Source organism: Dipodomys spectabilis, unplaced genomic scaffold (genome assembly GCF_019054845.1).
Source record: "Dipodomys spectabilis isolate Male_0828 unplaced genomic scaffold, ASM1905484v1 ptg000017l, whole genome shotgun sequence".
NCBI classification, from domain to species: domain Eukaryota; kingdom Metazoa; phylum Chordata; class Mammalia; order Rodentia; family Heteromyidae; genus Dipodomys; species Dipodomys spectabilis.
In genome coordinates, this window is record NW_024870694.1 from 19,614,507 (window position 1) to 19,631,238 (window position 16,732).

General features: G+C 43.0%; 1 protein-coding gene across 1 annotated transcript in view; it reads left to right on the plus strand.

Moving 5' to 3' along the window:
• Nucleotides 1–1,281: 1,281 nt before the first annotated feature.
• The window catches only part of Igf2bp2 (insulin like growth factor 2 mRNA binding protein 2), a 157,254-nt gene continuing 141,803 nt past the window's right edge, over nt 1,282–16,732 (plus strand). Inside the window, exons 1-2 of the mRNA XM_042670010.1 lie at nt 1,282–1,535; nt 3,106–3,166. Of these exons, the coding sequence (XP_042525944.1) occupies nt 1,358–1,535; nt 3,106–3,166 (239 nt within the window). The 5' untranslated portion in view covers nt 1,282–1,357. The remainder of the gene's footprint in view (nt 1,536–3,105; nt 3,167–16,732) is intronic.

The following is a 16,732-nucleotide window of genomic DNA, read 5'->3' on the forward strand; positions in this document are numbered from 1 at the left end:
CGTTTCCTCCGCCGGGAAGGGCTCCTTTCCTCTCCCGGCCCTCTCAAGGCTCAACGAACTCCTACACAGCCCGTATACGCCCTCGCTTCCCGCACCCGCGCCACCCTACCCTGCCCCTGGCCCTGGGAATGAACCTGGTGGCCGAGCCTGGTAGCGCGCACCCGTTCCCCGGGCCGCCGACCCGCCCGCTCCGCACCCGCGGTCACCTGGCTGGGCGGGGGGAAGGGAGTGCGCCCGGGAAGCCTCCACACTCCCCAGAATGGAGCAGCCGCCCACTTCAGCACGGGGTCCCGAGCGCGCGGGGTCCTGGCGGAGAAGAGCGTGACTTCTCCGGCCTTCTCCGCTTCCACTTACGGGGCGGGAAACTGAGGCCCGGGGTCAAGAGCAACTCCCCCCCGGGATGCGGGGGGAGGGGGTGCGGGGAAGGGCTGTCCCCGAAGGACTCGCGTGGTTCTGAGTGTCCAATTCTGGTTCCGTCCTTTGACCACGCGCCGCCGTCCGCGCTCGGGGAGGAGCCGCGCGGGGAGCGGGTCTCGGGACGAGCGCACCGCCCGGGCACGCGCAGGGAGCGAGTCTCCGCCAACTCGCCTCCAAAGTTGTCTCCCAGCCTGCCCCCGCCGCTCACCTCCCCAACACACCTTCCCGCGGGCGCGGGCCGCGCGCACCACATCCGGTCCACCTGGCGCACACCCCTCTCCACGCCCGCTCGCGGCCCCTCTCCCTCCCACGCCGCCCGCGCCTCGCCGCGGCCCCGCACCCTCTCGCGCGCGCTCCCACCCGCGTTCCGCCGCTCGCCCGGCCTCACCGCCGCGCCCGCTGTGGGGTTACGGGGCCCCGAGCCCTAACCCAGGGCCGAGACCCGCTTCCGCCCGCCGAGTGCGGGGCCGGAGCCCGGGTAGGCGCGCCGCGCGTCCGGAGCGCCCGGGGGGCGCGGGGCGGGGAGGGGGCGCTCGCTCACTCTCGGCGGCGCACACGCCCGTACAAACTCTCAACAGACAAACGCGGGGTGCGCGGCCGCCGCCCGCCGCTGCTCCTCCTCCCGCCACCGCCTGGAGAGGGAGAAAGAGAGGGAGGCAGAGAGAGCGCTTTGTCCGCGCGCCGCCGCCGCCGCCCGGCCCGGGACTCTGCCCCGAGGAGGCAGCCGCGCCGAGTCCCCGCCTCCGCCTCTGCCCCCGGGCGGGCCGGGCCGGCCGCGGTGGGGGGAGCCAGGCTGAGGGTGAGGGTGGGGGTGGGTGGCGGGCGGGCGGAGGGCGGGGAGGGGGGGCGGAGGAGGAGGAGGAGAGACGAGGGCCGCGGAGGAGGCGAGGAGCGCCGGGTACCGGGCCGGGGGAGCCGCGGGCTCTCGGGGAAGAGACCGATGATGAACAAGCTTTACATCGGGAACCTGAGCCCCGCCGTCACCGCTGACGACCTCCGGCAGCTCTTCGGGGACAGGAAGCTGCCCCTGGCGGGACAGGTCCTGCTCAAGTCTGGCTACGCCTTCGTGGACTACCCCGACCAGAACTGGGCCATCCGCGCCATCGAGACCCTCTCGGGTGAGTGCTCAGCGCTGCCCCTTCCCCCCTGCTCCGTCCCGTTCCAGCCGGGACGGAGCCCGCACGGAGGGCCGAGCCCTGCGGGCGGCGCCCGGCGGGGGCTCCCGTGCCCGCACGCTCACTTCCACGCACCGGCTCAACTCTCGTCTCCAGCCCGCTCCCGGGACGGCCCGCTCCCCTCCCCCCGCAGCCCGGGGCTCACCCCTCGCCCTCCGGGCCGCACCTCTGGGGCACCTCCCGGGTCCCTCCGGGGGGTCCCCGGGGCTCGCTTGCTCTTTGGGCGCACCCATAGGGCCCCGTACGGCTCTTCAGAGGCCCCCACCCCCACCCTTGTACCGTCCGGTGCCCCCCCACCCCAGGTTCACTGACCTTCCCGTCACCCCCTTTGCAAGAGACCCCCCTCCCCAAATCCGGCATCTCCTCCTTCCCTGGCCGGACTTTCCTTCTTCCCATGCCGCGTGCCCAGAACCTCCCTGAGCCGCACTCCGGTTTCGAGCCCCCTCCTCACCTGTCTTCCCCCCCCCACTTTCGTCACCCCTCGGTTTCACCTGGATGGACCCCTCGAAGTCTCGGGGCTCCCCCCGACCCAGCCCCGCACGCCCGCACATCTCCCTCGCTCCTCTCCCGAAGCTCAGTCCCCTCGCTGGTCTCGCAAGCGCTCCTATTTTTCCCTGAATTTTTTGTCCGATTTTATTGAGAGGAACTCGGGGCTGGGGGCTTTCCGCCGCCCGTCCCCCTGCCTCCCGCTCGGCCAGAAGCACCTTTTTACGAGGTGCCCTGTCTCAACTCGGTGGGGGCCCGGGCTGAGAACCGGGAAAGAGGAGACCGGGGGGCCCGCGAGCGCGCCGGAGCCCAGACGGGAGTCGGAGAGCGACACACACTTACACACACACACACACACACTCGCGCGCGCGCGCTCTCCCCAGCCCTCCCTCCCGCACACGCTGCGCGCGGAGCCGCGCTCGGACCCGGGCCCCGGCCCCCCGGGCCCCGCGGCCCCGCTCCGCCAGAGCCCCTTCCCCAAGAGCGCGTGGGGTGGGGGCGGGGCGGCGGCCAGGCCAAGGTGACACCCAGAAGCGGGCCGGGCCGGGGCTGGTCGCTGCTGCACACCCAGGGGGGGCTTCAGTGCGTCTGTTCGGGGCCACCGGGAAGGTGGGTGGTGGGGGGGTCGCACGTGGTGGAGCCTTTGCGGTCCCGGGTTTTCGGAATGGAGAGGTGGGGGCCGGCTCGGGAACGGGGCCGCGCCAGCCTTGCAGCTTGAGTTTCAAATGAGCTCATCCTTTCAAATTGGCGCCGCTCTTTATTAAATTTGTTTTTCCGGTAATGCCACCCACAGCTCTACCTGGGGTCGGAGCCGACCTCGCACCCTTCCTTTCGGGGCCCGAGAGCCGAGAAGCCCACCTTGAATTACTCTGGGTACTAAGTTCGCTGGGCTGGCGCGGGGTGGGAGACCCCTGGAGGGCGCCCGAAGGCGGTGCCCAAACTTAAGAGTTGTGTGTCTGCCCTTCCTAGACCCCCGCGCGTTTGGTCTCGGGAAGGTTCTGAGTGCTTTAAATTTCTGTTTTTAAAGGTAAAGTGGAATTGCATGGGAAAATCATGGAAGTTGATTACTCAGTCTCTAAAAAGCTAAGGTAAATATATTTTGTTTAGATTTTTTTTTTTTTTTTTGCTGTTGGGATTACGTGTAAGTAAAAAAAAAAAAAAAAAAAATACAAAACCACCCAGCTTTTAAAAACATGCCCTTAGTTTTGAAAAGGATTTTCGTGGAGATACATAGCATAGAAAGTTACATTGATTTACTTTTTTTTTTTTTTTACTTTCATTATATAAGGTGCTTTCTGTGCTTGGAAAATATCTGGTATCTAATGGGGGGGAGAGGGTCGGGTGGATAACTGGGTTCAGTTCTCTGGGACCAGTTAACTTGTTTATTAGAAGTTGCCTCCCCCCCACCCCCTCTGCTTCCCACTCCCATCACTACCCCAGCACAATGGCAACAAATGCTTGTCAAGACTTCCTGTGAGATGTTAAGTGTAAATATTTACTGTGTCAGCTGAATTGCTTAACCAAACTTCGCGATTAATTTTTTTTTGATATTTTAATGTGGAATGATAAAATCAATTAAGGGCTCCATATATTTCTGAGGCATTCTTAAATCGTTTTTGTGGATGAACAATCACTGAGACAAACAGAATTGTTTCTGAGCAGTTTGTTATTGTTGTTGCTTTTAAGAAAACCTTGGTGGCACAATAGGCAACAAGGGGAGATCTATAGCCAAATTTAAGTGTACTAGCTTAATGAGGGAGTAACAAGTTTTGTGGGGATGGGATTTCTCCACAGTGATTTGCTAACATTGAGAGTTATCTAAGGAAAGAGGGAGGTCGAGCATCTTTGTTTAAAGTTTAATGTGGACTTTAAATTTGGGCCCTTTATTACTCATTCTGAACTTTTTCTTCCTTGTGTCCCAGCTTAGTTTATGTCTCATTCACATACATTTCTTCATTATTACTCATTAAACAGCTGATGGTGAGGAGCCAAAATGAAGTTACTACCTTGATGGTCTATGGGTAGCCACTTCCTTGGTTTTTCAGGATTGAATATATTTTAAAACAAGGTACTTTTGATAAATGCTGGGATGTGTTGGGGAGACTTAAAAAAAAAAGTTCCACATTTCTACATACATCTTAAATAACAACATCTTTTGTTTGTAAATGAGTCTGTGCCCTATCAGAAAATTAGTATCTCTTATTTGAAAAAAAAAGATGGGAGTTAGGATTTGCAGTTTCCTGTGTCCCATGAAGCTAGTTCTTCCTTATGTTGTAAAAGATACAATATGTAACTAACTGGGTTTTAGTAAGTATTCCAAATTTTTTTATTTTCCTTTATTAGTTTTCAAAAAGTGTCCTAAATTTGTATGCTTTCCTAGTATTATTTCTTACTTGAGAAGTCCAAGTGGCAGTTTTTTGCTACACTGAATACTTATTTAAGGTTAAGTTACTTATCCCACAGTATGTGAAAGTTTGATGAACATATTGAATAATGTTTGAAAGAACTATCCCATGTATTTAGTGCATTGTATTTCTAAATCAACTTCTATTGACTTTCTAGCTGTTGTGAATTCTTCGATGGTTACAATTAGTAAAAATCACTAGACTTTTAACTTTGGATAGTTTATATCCCATTATTTTATGATGCATTGTACATTATTTTCAACATAAGTGAAAAACTAGTTTAAAGTCATTAACCTCAACTAGAACTCAGCAAACACTATTTTTTTTAGCTTTTTTTTTTTTTTTTTTTCAAAATGCAGACATTAATTGTTGTCTGGCATGTCAATGAAAGAATTTTGTTCTGCTCATATGGGTTCAGAATTAGAGTCATGTCCCAAGTTCTTAGTATAGATTAAAGAAAGAACGATCTAGGACTTACCCAGTGCTCTTAGCACATGATTTCTTTGAACATGTTGGTGATATGAAATACCCAGGAAGCAGCTGAAAATGCACTGTGTATGATTCACTGCATTTGAAGATGGCTAACATACCAAGTGTATGCATAAGCTGCTACTGTATGGGGGTTGCGTCATTTCTGATTGGATGGTTTTAATCTTTTTTTCCTTTATTAGTTTGAAATGCAGAAGTTTGCTAGTTGTACTGCGGGCTAGGGGAGAGGTAGCTATGAGTGATTTGTGAACTGGTTCAGATTCCTGGGATGAGGCTGAAGTACTAGGCTGGTGGCTTTCAAAAACCAGGCCACTGTGACACTTCAAGCCAAAGCTTTTATATATATTTTATTGTTCTCTTGGTGCATTTCTATGCAAATTAACAAGTTATAAGTAAATTTGTAAGCATTAAGTCAGTTCTATATGTGGTTTTTGTGTTAGTTGAAGTGCAAATGCGAAGAACACAATTCATCCTTATTGCCTGCTTACTTAAAAATGATTCAACAATTGAGTGCTAATTTTCTTAATATTATACTTGTTTCTTTGATTTTTCAAGAAACAGCATTAATACCTCAAATAGAATTTTAAAGCCAATGATAGTTTGAAGGGAGGTAGTTTTAATCTTAATTTATGAAATTATTGGCATACTATTTGTTTACCAATAGGGTCTTTTGTTACATATAATTTCTTATTTCCCAGCAGATAGACAAGCTACCACTGTTTTCTCAGTTACTCAGAAAATTCTTTTTACCACATGTACTTCATTCTTAAATGCAAATCATTGTAATGTAAACCATGCACAAAGCATCAATTTCTCTTTCTAAATTGTATTCAGTCTACTGAATAAAAATCTTTGTTTTTTCCCCTTTATTTATATATCTTGGTAATACAGATGGACCAAAGATTTATTAATAAAAGAACAATTTGATAACTTTAAAAATACTGATAAAAGTTGTCACAGCTTCCTTGATAGAAATTCATTTTGTGTGTTGAAGTTTAAAAAGCCATGTATACACACATATACATGTGCACACACATATTGCATCAGTTGTTTTTGAACTAAGACATGCCAACTTGAATGTGCTTTTGAAAGTAAAGTTGAGTGATTCTGTGAAAAACAAAACTTTGAAAAATGCAATTTCTGCCCACTTGTAGGAAGTAACTAAGCAATGTAGGGTATGTTTCCATGGTGTGAATACTAGGAGATAGTGTATGGAAAAGCTATGAATTTGTCTTTCATGAGTTAAAAATCAGTAATTGTGCTGTCTCTAATGCAAATGAATTTCATCTCCTATAGGAATGTTAAAGAAAACAGTATCTCAATTGTATTTTGCTTGTATGTACTACATTGTGTATAGATGAATTAAATACCAAAAAGAAAAAAGAAAAAAAAAACCCACCCAACCTCAAGCCCTCCCTACAACAAAGGCTTTTGCTGAATCAAGTTTTAATGTTTTAGAAACAGAAAAGACTTTATTATGTTAAAGTCATATGGTAGTCTCCTATCTCAAGAATTTGTTGAAATAAGACTTAATTCCTAGATTTAATTTTATAGCTGTAATGAGTGAATATAATATATATTAGTATAGTACATTTATTAAAGAGGAAATATAAATACTCATCATTAAGGTTACTTTTTATTTTGCTTTAAGGTTGAATGTTTTCTATTTTTAAAAAGGTTAATTTTTCATATTCTAGAGAGTACACACTTTTGTCACTTCTAAGTATTAAGTATTACGATTAAATGGAAAAGAAAAAGAAAAAAAACTTGGTAGTTTAGGTAATGATGAAGGTTTAAAATTCTAGCTTTGTTTTCAAAAGACTAATCACTTTTAGCCTTGTTTAGTTAAACATTAAAAAGTAATAAGATCTACAGATCAAAATAGATGTTATTTGCTTGATTTTTCAGTTCACCTAATGGATATCAATTTTAAATTGTAAATGGACAATTTAAGGAGGGATATAATTGCCAAGCACCTAAATTTCAATTCTAGAAGATAGTTCTTGATATATAGTATATTTCCTAAATTGTACTTTTCAACAATAATCATAATTGATAATTATCTTTCCTTGTGGTTATAGTTAATATGACCAGTAAGAGATGGTCTAAGAGTTTTATGTTAAAGCAACATTAGCTTTTAATAGATGAGGCAAGATCAGTAATATTTAAAATAAGCCTTTCATACATAATATTCTAAAGTACAATGCTGTATATTTTAAGAAATACTTTTAACTTAAATTTTTTTAAGTGAGATTAGAAGATTGAGAGCTAATGACATGTCAGAATTTGCATTTTAGCATTACTTTGCATAAACAAGTTTGTGTTTAGTGAGTTAGGGAATAATATTGGTATTTAATTGGGCATAAAAAAGGATGGTAACCTGGACACATTTATTGAAAGTTACAAGATCTGTGAAATACACATTTCTCTAAGAATTATTTATACATTTTTGACACTTTTAAACTTTTAAAATATTTGCTGTCTGCCGTTGAATCACTCTTGCAAATTTGGTAATGAAACCCTGAAAAGTAGATGAGCAATTTGTCAGAGTTGTTAGGGGATATTATTGAGCTAAGTGTGTCATCTCTGATTCAGTGGGGAGTGTACAAGCATGTATTTTGTGAGGGACAGTAGTTCAGACAGATAGTACCAAGAGAGAACAGAAGGAGATCTTTAATTGAGCAACAGTTTCTCTGAATTTCAGTCCAGACCAGGGTAATGAAAACTGCTAGGCAATTGAAGCATTGAAGCCTGCAAAGGAATTAGATGTCATGGTATTTTCCCAGAGTGATGCCCTTTTTTTTTTTTTTTTTTTTGTCAGTCGTAGGGCTTGAACTCTGGGCTTGGGCGCTGTCCCTGCGCTCTTCAGCTCAAGGCGAGCGCTCTACCGCTTGAGCCACAGTACTACTTCTGGTTTTCTAGTGGTTTATTGGAGATAAGAGTCTCATGGACTTTCCTGCCTTGGCTGGCTTTGAACCGTGATCCTCAGGTCTCAGCCTCCTGAGTAGCTAGGATTACAGGCGTGAGCCACCAGCGCCTGGCTGAGTGATGCTCTTGTAGATTGTTGATCTTATTATGAAAGTTAAAGCATGGGCATATGTAGTGTTTTTGTTTTTGCTTATTTGTTTTGCTGTACATGGCATTGCAAGAACTATCCAATGTAAAATCTATTTTCTTTCCTAATTACCTTGGTATTCTTTCCCAAGAGTGATTTTGTGAAAGATTTAGGATCTCCTCCCCTCCCCTCCCCTCCCTTCCCCTCCCCTCCCCTCCTCTCTCCTCCCCTCCCCTCTTTTCTCTCTCCTCTTGTCTTCTCTTTGCTTCTTTTTTTCTTTTTCAACAAGGTCTTTCTCTGTTGCCCAGGCTGTCCTCAAACTCTTTATTCTTCTGCCTTAGCTTCTCACTCACCATGCACATTTTACAAACCATTTTTTAAAATTTTCTGAAATTTTAGTTTTATGCATTTTTATTTAGAAATGATATACTTTGAAAGTCAGTTATTTTGTATAACACAAATACTCTGACTCAATCTTATTAGAAGCAACATAGCTTTGATATTTATTTGGAAGCTATTAAAAAGTTGTATTATAAATTTCAAAAAATACATTTAAAGTTATGTTTAAACAATATAGAAATACCTCTAGTGTTTTTTTCTTTTTCTTTTTGATGTTAGAGACTAGTAGGCTTGGCTAAAAAGAACTTATTATTATTTTTGTGTGTATGCTGGTCCCTGTGATCTTTTGTGCTTAAAGGTAGTGCTCTACTAGTTGAAACACAGGTCTTCTTCTGGCTTTTTTGGTGGTGAGTTGGAGATGAAAGTCTCATAGACTTTCCTGCTTGGGCTTGCTTTGAACTGTGATCCTTCCATCTCCTCCTCCTAAATAGTTAGGATTACAGGCATGTGCTTAGCACATGTAAATTACTGTCTAAAACTTTTAGTCAGAAGCGTATCTCAAAAGCTATGTCTAAATTCTCTATTTGAGAGATGGGAGGTTATGTTTAACATGCCCAAATAATTGATTAGTCAAGTTTTATCCTTTCTACATTCAACCTCCAGTTCAAATTAGTTTGAGGACTCATTCATAATAATGCCACTAAACAAAATAAGTAAACAAGTACTTATAAATGAGAGATAAGATTTTGCTCCCATTTATTACCATTAAAACATTTAAAATCTTACTTTATAACTTGACTTGATGCTTACAAGCTTATAATTTTCATTTGGTGGCATGGACTGTATGGGTTCTATTTTGGGCAGCAAAATTGCAGAGTGCTCACAGCATTATTTTTAAGGTTTTACTTTTCCTGTTTTGATTATAGATTTTAGTCTGGTCTCACCATAAAATAGTGAAGAGAAATTATTTTCTTTTTCATAAAATTTTACATTCTATCGCTTTGGGTGCAAGGAAGGAAGGGCAGTATATTGTAACTGTCTGTTTTTGGTTCAGAGTTTTTGTTGTTGTTTTTTTTTGTCGGTTGTGGGGCTTGAACTCTGGGCCTGGGCGCTGTCCCTCAGCTCTTCAGCTCAAGGATAGTACTCTACCAGTTGAGCTACAACTCCACTTCCAGTTTTCTGGTGGTTTATTGGAGATAAGAGTCTCATGGACTTTCCTGCCCAGGCTGGCTTTGAGCTGTGATTCTCAGATCTCAGCCTCCTGAGTAGCTAGGATTACAGATGTGAGCCACCTGTGCCTGGCCTTGGTTCAGAGTTTGATAGCATATTCAGACTGAATAAGTAGACCAGTGAAAATGGACACGTTTGCATTAATGGGAGGTGATCAAGTCCAAAAGCTACTGAATAATAGGTTTGCCTTCTTTTTCTCTAGTTTTTTTCTTTTCTCCCCCCCCCCTTCCTTTCCCCCCAACCCCCCTCACTATCTTTCTTTTTTTTAATCTCAGGTTTTGTTTCTTAGCCCAGGCTGGTCTCACACTTGTGACTATCCTCTTGCCTCAGCCTCCTGAGTGCTGGGATTGCAGATACACAACACCAGTCCTGGCTAAGCATGCATTCTTGAGATCTATTTTGTTTATTTCTAGGTTTTCTAATTATTTCTCTCTTCATTTCTTAAAATGTGAACACGTAATTAATTTTTACAATCTATTAAAGTAGGTTTTAAATCAACCCAATAAATAAAAATTAAGCGTTGAGATACATATTTTAGATAGTCTATAGTCACGTGTATCATAATGTTGCAACTAGTTATCAGAAAAGAAATTATATGGATCTGTTGTAATTTAGAATGTTATATGCAGTTTTTATTGTTGTCCATGTAAATTTTATGTCCTAAAGCATGAATTTACCTTGAGGGAAGCTTAAGTTTTAAAAATGATTTTGTTTTATATGTTCAAAAAGGCTGTTTTGTGATTCCATGTGTTATTATGTAAACAATACTAGCAGTATTGTAGAAAAATGTATTTTTATGTTCCTGTGTCTTATAATCATCCTAGTAAGGCTCTTCCAGTTGCTTCCATGTATTATTTATTTCAAACAATAATTTTGTAGAAAAGTTAGGAAAATTGGTATTATTGTTTTCTCATATGAGGAAATTTAGCTTGAGAGCAATTGAGAGCAGTTTGCCTAATGCAAGTTAAAATCATAGAGCTAGAACCTAGGTCTTCTAGATAAGAGCTCTACTGTTCAGCTATACCTCAAGCCCAGAGCCCAGGTCTTCTGATTGTCACTCCACTGTACTTCACTTACATTTAATTTTTTTATTTTATTTTATTATTTTTTATTATTGTGATAATACCATACAGAGGGTTACAATTACATGGACAAGATAGTGAGTTCATTTCTTATCAAGCATTGTTGCCTCCTCCTTTTTTTTCCCCACTTAATTTTTTAATTAAAAAAAAATCCACTAAATGGGCTGTAAGCCTTGAATGTTGGTCAAGAGTGACGGACTGGCTGGAGGATTAGCTCAAGTGGTAAAGAATTATTTAGGTGGCTGGGAAGGTGGCTCAGTGGTAGAGCGCTTGCCTTGCATGCCTGAGGCCCTGGGTTCGATTCCTCAGCACCACATAAGCAAAAAGAAAAAAGCCGGAAGTGGCGCTGTGGCTCAAGTGGTAGAGTGCTAGCCTTGAGCTGAAGAGCTGAGGGACAGCGCCCAGGCCCAGAGTTCAGGCCCCATGACCGGACCCAAAAAAAAAAAAAAAAAAGAATTATTTAGAAAGAACAAGGCCCTGAGTTCAAACCCCAGTATGGAAAAAAGCAAAACAAAACAACAACAAAAAAAGAGTGATGGAATATGTGAAATGGGCTTTTTTTTTTTTTTTTTTGTCGGTCATGGGGCTTGCACTCTGGGCCTGGGCGCTGTCCCTCAACTCTTCAGCTCAAAGCTAGCACCACTTGAGCCACAATGCCACTTCGGGCTTTTTTCTGCTTATGTGGTGCTGAGGAATCAAACCCAGGGCCTCATGCATGCCAGGCAAGCACTCTACCACTGAGCCAACTTTCCAGCCCTGAAATGGGTTTCTAAATGGACTTTTTGCAATAATCTTATTCTTAACTCACTGTGAATGATCTCTGTTTTGTTTTATGTAAGTATATATTAAAAACAAAAACAGCATTACTCTCTGCTGTCTTCATGCTTACCATAAACAGAAGTGGGGACTATAACCAAGGAAGTATTTTTTTGTCTTCTTCACACTGCTTTTTTCCCTCCAATGATTGTATTCTTTGTGCTACGAAAGAGCATTGCTAGGACTAGCATTTCTCTCAACACCTGAGACAGAGTAGGCATAGCCCTGGTCAAGACTGTGAGCCATGTGGTGAATGATAAACCAGCTGGAGGCTGCCTTACCTCTCTGCTCTCAGCCCACTACAATGAGGTCAGCTCTGTGATTGGGTTTAATTGTTTCCTTGGAAGGAGCTGCCTGGTCTTTCCCCAGTTCTGCCTCAGAGGTTGCATCTCTGCTTTATTTCTCTGCTTCATTTTCTGTAGAGAATAACATCTTTTCCCTCTGCTGTGGAGATGGTATGAAGATAAGGGAGAGAACCACAGACCTAAGGGTTCTTCACTTGTGATAGAAGCAGTCAATAACATATACTAAATCACTAGCCATGTGCATTTGAAGTACCTATCATTGCCACCTAATTTATCCTCCTTTTCCTTTGATTTTGGTGGGCTATCATGTGGATGGTGGTGAGAAGGCAGGAGGGATTACCAAGAAAAAAAGGTTATTTCTAACTCCTACTATATCTCTTTGAGTTAGTTCAGTCCAGAGTGGGTATGACTTTTTTTTTTTCCCATGAAATTCTGACTCAGAATATGGAGAAGAGGAAGAATGAAACTAAATACTTAGTGAGTAGTTGCTATGTGCTAGGTACTGGACTAGGCCTTTAATTTCATTCGCCCAACAGCCTGGAGAGATCTTTATTTTTAATTCCTTTTGCAGATAGAGCTGTAAAGCTTGAAACTCCAAAACAACTCTTCCTTCCATTGGACCAAAACTAAGCTGTGATGACATTATCTTTATTGTCTATCTACTTTGAATCCAGTAACAGCACCTTAGCAGTAAAGTAGAAAATTGTGATAGTTTGTACCTAGATTGTAGAGAAATTTTGTGTTTTACTTCTAACTCAGAATAACAGAAAATTCCTATGAATACAGTAGGATATGTTGAGAAAGATGAGGAAGTGGAATTCAGATAGTGTCCTTTCAATGTAATTGAAAATAATTGTAATGCTGATCGTAATTTGAAGGAACTCTTTTAAGCAGTTCTGTAATAGAGTTATTTGTAATTATATAAAAGGAAAATGGTGTTTAAAAATGATAGTGGTTAAAAGGACAAAAAGGATCCACATGTCTAACATGAGAGGAAGGTCTGTATTTCATACCTTTAATGCAAAAAAATCTTTTTTTTTTTAATTCTGAAAAACACCTAAGGCTTTTTTTGGTTAGCACCTGCAATGTTACACAAAGTTTGCTATGCTTCCCGTTTTTTCCCCCCCTCTTCTTCTTTAAATGTCAGTAATTTGGAGAGGAAATTAAAGTTTATAAACCAGATCATCTTAAACATTAGAAAAAATTAAACCTTACAAATGAAGCACAGGATTATTTTTTTAAGCACAACACTTGAAGCATCTTTGCATTCATCACTTTTTTTTTTTTGTAACAAGGGACTTTATTTACCAATGAAATGAGATATATACGAAGAGGTAGTGCTTGAGCAGAATATAATATGAAATTTATTGTGAGGTTAAAAATGACTTCTCAGTTGATGACTTAATAGAGATTTAAATCCCAGAAGGTACATTTTTGAATAGTCTGTCTTGTGTTTATACTTTTTCTTTGAAAAATGAAGTAAAAACGCTGAGTGTTGGTTCTGTGGGCAGAACCTGTTGGTTTACAAAGTAGAGGATATTTTGAAAAGAACTCTTTTGTCTAATATAAAGACTTAAACTTTATCTTTCTGATTTTAACACTGCATAATTTGGAAAAATGAATGCCTTGCTTCATCTTCTATGCACATATTTTGTAGTAAAGTGTGTTGTGTTTCTTTGAAAGTCAGATGTAGAGGTGATGAAAGAAGATTTATACAGAAAAAGTACAGTTTACCCTCTTCAATTAGTAAGAAAGCAAGGAGGAAAGGAGAGAGGAGGATGTCAGGGAGATGGGAGCCGCCACGGAGGCATCAGAGACTTCATCTCTGAAGCCTTGGGTGCAGCTCACGGGGTTCTTTGTACTTCCAGAGCACGTGGAAAGGACTGGTCTTCACTGATAGGCTGGGGAAGACTGAAAGTCTGACTCAGGACCCCAGCAACTTGTTCTGTCCTTTGTCATTTAAAAATTATGGTCTGCCCCACAAAAGGTTTTACCTCCCACCATCCCCCAAGACTGTGAACTGGCTACTTCTTCCCTGTGTACTTCATTGAGATGCTGGGAAAGTTGGAGTGTTTAACCTTGCCTGTAGGCCTGACTTCAGCCCTGGTGCCCCCTTGTTAGCTGAGGTCTGGGGCAGCCCAGGAGGCGTGTGTGTGCTTGCTCAGTGTGTTGGAATGTATGGGTTGTGTGGCACACGCTTCCTTGGAATGCATAGCAGACACAGGAGCTTCAGTGGGTGTGGGGTCACACATTATAGACCTTTGTGAGTAGTTGAAAAATTTGGGAAGAAATTTCCACTGGTGTTGAAAGTTTAGGTTATTCTTTTTCTCCAAAGTGCAGTTGTATTTTCCTTTGTTAAAAAAAAACACACACACATCTTAAAACAAAACAAAACATTGAGAGATAGAAAACAATTCTGTGGATGTGTAAGTCATCTGACCTCTCTCCTGGATCCAGCTGGCCTCTTTTCTCTTCTAACTGATAGCGATGTCTGAAAGTCAGGGACACTGAGTTTGTAAACTAAGCCTTTTAAAGCTCCCTGTATTGTGCCACTACCAAAGATGATGAAATCATCTTTAGAAACCAATTTTTAAGCTCAGATATTTCAAAATATAGGGTTTATTCTCCCTTTTAAGGAATGAAGAACCAGCATACTACTTGCTTAATATTTTTAAAAGTTAACTGTTATTCTTACATTTTTTGCATATTTAGTTTGTTGTTTCTTTTCTTTTTGGTACCAGCACTGGAACTTGAGAACTCAAGCCCTCGGTGTTGTCCCTTAGCTTTTATGCTCAAGATTAGTGCTCTCCCACTTGACCCAGAGCTCCACTTTGGGCTTTTTGGTGGTTAACTGAAAATAAAAAGATAAAAAGCACTTTCCTGCTGAGGCTGGCTTTGAACCTTTATCCTCAGATCTCAGCCTCCTGAGCATATAAGATTACAAGTGTGAGTGAGCTACTGGTGCCTGACTGATTTTTTTGTTTCAATTTTTTAATGTGTCTATTTCAATAATGACTTCACAGTAATAATTTAGATACTAAAATTGATATGTGAGTTAGGAGCTGGTGGTTCTTGCCTATAATCTAAGCTACTCAGGAGATTTAGATCTGAGGATTGCAATTTCAAGCCAGCTCAGGCAGGAAAATCTGTGAGACTCTGACATCCAATTACCACTTAAAAAAAAAAAAAAAAGCTGGAAGTTGAGTTGTGGCTCAAGTGGTAGAGTGCTATCCTGGAGCACAGAGGCATAGCGGGGTTAGAAGCGTGGCTCAATTGGTAGGGTACTAGCCAAGGAGGGAAAGAGCCAGTGTTGGAATTCGAGTCCAGGTCTCTGAACTAAAAAAAGAAGAAGAAAAGAAGAAGAAATTATGAGGACAGCTCCTAAACCTGTTCGAGTTCCAGGACTAGTACAGAAAAAAGATTGATTTGTGGCTTTAGTATACATGTTAATGATGGTGATCAAGGTGTAAATACCTTAAAATTTTCTAGGCCTAGTCCATCACTGGTGGCTCACTCCTGTAATCTTAGCTACTCAGGTGGCTGAGATCTGGGGTTCATGGTTGGAAGCCAGCCCTGTAGAAAGGTCCTTGAGACTCTTATCTCCAATGACCCAAAAAACCTAGAAGTGGTGCTGTGGCTCAAAGTGGTAGAACACTAGCTTTGAATGAAAAAGCTCAGGGGACAGTGCTCAGGCCCTGAGTGCAAGCCCCACAACCTTAAAAAAAAAAAAATCTAAGCCAAAGTTACAACTTTTTTTTTTTCCCCATGGCTTGCTTTTAAAACAACATCGCCTTCTGAAGAGATGCTGAATAATGGGAAGGAGTGGCTGATGTGCTGGGGAATCTTGCTCTTTCACACCCACCGTAGAACTTGAAAACAGCTGCATTCACTGCTGGTTTATATATTGGAGTTCAGTTTAGAACTTGGTTTAGAAAAGTATGCTACTTTAAAAAAAAGTTTGTGAATGTCTGTCCTACACTGTGATTCTGGGTGAGTTCATTCCTTGATTAGGCCCTGCAATAATAGATCTGTGCTTCCCTCTTGAGACAAGTGTAGCCCTGCTTCTGTTACTTTTGCATCTACTTCCTGTGCAGTGGCCTATCATCTGTAACTTTCACTTTAGAAACAAATGAACATAGAACCCAGTGACATAGAGCTGGCTCACTAATGTAAGGGACAAATTTCTGTTTTAGGAGATCCATGCTGGTTAGCCTTCCTATCTTGTAGGCCTTTTTAAGAAGAGCAGCCCTCTTTTATATCTTATAACTCCTGGGGGATTAGGATGATCTTTAAAACATTTTAAACTGGTTAGATTTAATAATATCCATGCTAGGCACCAGTGACTATAATTCTAGCTACTTAGGAGGCTGAGATCCCAAGTATCACTGTTCAAAGCCAGTATGGGCAGGAAAGCCCAAGAGACTTAAAGTAATAATATTTTTTTTTTCTTTTTTCTTATCTGGTCATGGGACCTGAACTCTGGGCCTGGGCACTGTCCCTCAGCTCTTCAGCTCAAGGCTAGCGCTCTACCACTTGAGCCACAGCGCCACTTCCGGTTTTTTTCTTTTTGCTTATGTGGTGCTGAGGAATTGAACCCAGGGCCTCATGCATGCAAGGCAAGCACTCTACCACTGAGCCACCTTCCCAGCCCCTAAAGTAATAATATTACTATCATGCCAGGTGCTGGTGGCTCATACTTGTACCCTAGTTACTCAACAGGCTGACATCTGAGGATAGTTGTTTGAAGCCAGTGTGGGCAGGAAAGTCCAAGAGACTCGTCTCCAATAAACTACTCAGAAAAAGACAGAAGTGGAGCTGTGGCTTAAGTGGTAGAGTAGTAGCCTTGAGCACAAAGAGAGGCTCAGGGACAGCACTAGGCCCTGAATTCTAGCTACCGGACAGAAAAAAAAAAGGTATATATTACTATCATCCA